The 2,373-nt window shown below is 45.0% G+C and overlaps 1 protein-coding gene across 1 annotated transcript in view; it reads right to left on the minus strand.

Annotated features, from left to right (window-relative positions):
• Positions 1 to 1,771: 1,771 nt before the first annotated feature.
• Positions 1,772 to 2,373, minus strand: part of TEX101 (testis expressed 101) — a 2,297-nt gene continuing 1,695 nt past the window's right edge. The window contains exons 4-5 of the mRNA XM_007458690.1: positions 2,153 to 2,281; positions 1,772 to 1,992 (exon numbers count right to left, since the gene is read on the minus strand). Of these exons, the coding sequence (XP_007458752.1) occupies positions 1,772 to 1,992; positions 2,153 to 2,281 (350 nt within the window). The remainder of the gene's footprint in view (positions 1,993 to 2,152; positions 2,282 to 2,373) is intronic.

The raw sequence follows: 2,373 nt of genomic DNA on the forward strand, positions 1-2,373 counted from the left end.
CAGGAATGCAAGCTGAGAACCCAGGCATCAGTAAGAACCTGGACATGAGCAGCATGAGCGGTGAAAGCTAGACAGTCACCTCCTGCCCACCAGCACTATAGCAAAGCCCTGGGTGAGGAGAGTGGAAAGGGGAGCAAGCCCTGAATTGACTGAACTTAGATCTGAAATGACTGAGAAAACCCTGACCTGACCAAGTTTACTCAGACTGGTTACTCCACTAGGTAGAATGGGGGATTGTTATAAACAAAATTATCATAAAAAAATAATAAATTTAAAAACAAAGTTATCATAAAAAGAAGTAATATATTTAAACAGTTTATATTATATATTTAAAAATTAAGAAAGTTGGCACACTTGAGTTTGTGGACTGAGAAATTTGTACATGCTGCATAAAGCTCTTTGGCATATGATAGACATAATTTTAAAAACACCAAAACAATTCAAGGCCAGATTTTTGAAAACCGTGCTCTCCTCCATGTACTCAGGAATGTCTGCAGCTGCCTTCAGTGCCACTAAGAAGCCAGCGTCCTATGGGAAACAGCTACTTGGCTTTTTCGGTTCGTTTTTTGTTCTTGATTTTGGGTTTTACCCCAAATAGTATTTACCAGTCAAGGCTCTGAATGCTTGTAATTTCCCAAATTTATATGTCCCCTCATTAAGTTAAAGTTTTATCTGTTGCTGTTTCCGCTCCCTCTTTAGAGAGATTCACCAAACTGACACAATGGAGAACTGGATGCCTGGGAACAAAGATAACGTAGTAGCTGGAGTGGGCCTTTAACTCAAAGAGTTAGTAAGAACTAGAGAACTTTCTAGAAAGAACTTGGCTGGACTATACTATGATCAGACTCCCCTGTCCTTTGTGGGAGGGGTCAACAGTGTGTATTAAAAGTCTCTCCTCCCACTCCCAGTGCAGTTTATTGTATGTCAATTAAGCCTCAATAAGGCTGTTTTTTAAAAAAATGAAAAGAAGTCTGTTCCCCTTTACTCTACCTTTTACTTTGCTCTATACAGCTCCTGTATCACTGGAGTCTTTTACAATAACATAGACTTTATGTATTCTTGAGTAATAAGTTAAATAAATAAGCATAAGAATGTGAAAAAGGGATCTCCCCACCCAATAGTTTTTCACCAACATTCATCAGACCCTACTGAACCCCAGGTCCCTCCTAAGTTCCTTCTGTCCACTGAGGAGGCATTAAGTAGTCAGCAGAGATGGGAAGGAATGATGTAAAGTGGGCAAGGGACAAACAGGATAGAGGGAGATGGGGCCACTATAATTGAAGAATTTAGAATCTGATTTTTCTCATTCTGCCACACCTCCCAGGGAAATATTAGAACCCCAAAGCAGGTGACGTTGGCCTTACAACTGGGTTGGGAGCGTTCTGGAAGAGGACAATATTAGCCTCTTGTCCAGCTAGCAAGACAAGGAAACCTATTAGAGTGAAAGGAAAACCAGACTTTAGGTCAAAACATCAGAGTTGTGGTCCTGGCTCTGCCCATAGCTATGTAAGTGTGAGAAATTCATTCGAGTTTTCTAGATCTTTGATTCCCTTTCTGCAGCATGTGCGGGTTGGAGAAGATGAACGTTAAGGGCCCTTTTAGCTCAATGATCTGCCACTTCTAGTTCCGAGGCGCACACATCACGGCAGAAACTTTATTAGAAACGTCAGATGCATCCACTGGGACTGTTCTTCAGACTTCCACCTGCCCCTCAGCTTGCTGATGACCACTCAGAAGAGATGTCCCGTGACCCGGGACCCGAAGCACCTACTCAACGGACAAGCGCTTGCAGCGACAGTGGCAGCAGTAGCTCTAACCTCCAGACTGAAGCATGAAGACACGTGGCCCCACTTTCAACCTTTCGGGGAGAGACAGACCTGAGTGGACACGTTTCCTTCACCCACAGGGGCCCTATTGTAAAGATCCCAGACATCAGCCTGCAACCGTCTGCGGATGTACAGCCTTTGATCTCCAAAGGTGCGCTGAGGTCCCCTATGGAACAAGGAAGGATGGGGAGACACATAGATGTTTTAGGAAATCAGAGAGGAGTCCACGCCTCCCTCATTCCTGGAACCCTGAGTGTCAGAACCTCTTGGGCTACACTCAGATGTCTGGTTTTCCAGCTTCTGAAACCATCAGATGTTCAGTTTACCTCCAGTGACCTGAAGTTTTCCTTGATAGCATCGATCTGTATCGTTGGGGCAGGGAAGAGAAGGAGCATTCAGACAGGACCCCAAAGCCAGACAGGTTGGGCAGCGGAGGGCTGTTGACCCTCTGGGAGCTGAAGGGGGAGAGAGAGGGACAATTAAGGGCGTGTCCCACCTCTGAGTTGCCTCCCCTTGCTGCCTTCTCTTCCTCCAGTCTTTCCTGCTG

The sequence above is a fragment of the Lipotes vexillifer genome, unplaced genomic scaffold (assembly GCF_000442215.2).
Source record: "Lipotes vexillifer unplaced genomic scaffold, Lipotes_vexillifer_v1.1 scaffold371, whole genome shotgun sequence".
In the NCBI taxonomy this organism is placed as follows: domain Eukaryota; kingdom Metazoa; phylum Chordata; class Mammalia; order Artiodactyla; family Lipotidae; genus Lipotes; species Lipotes vexillifer.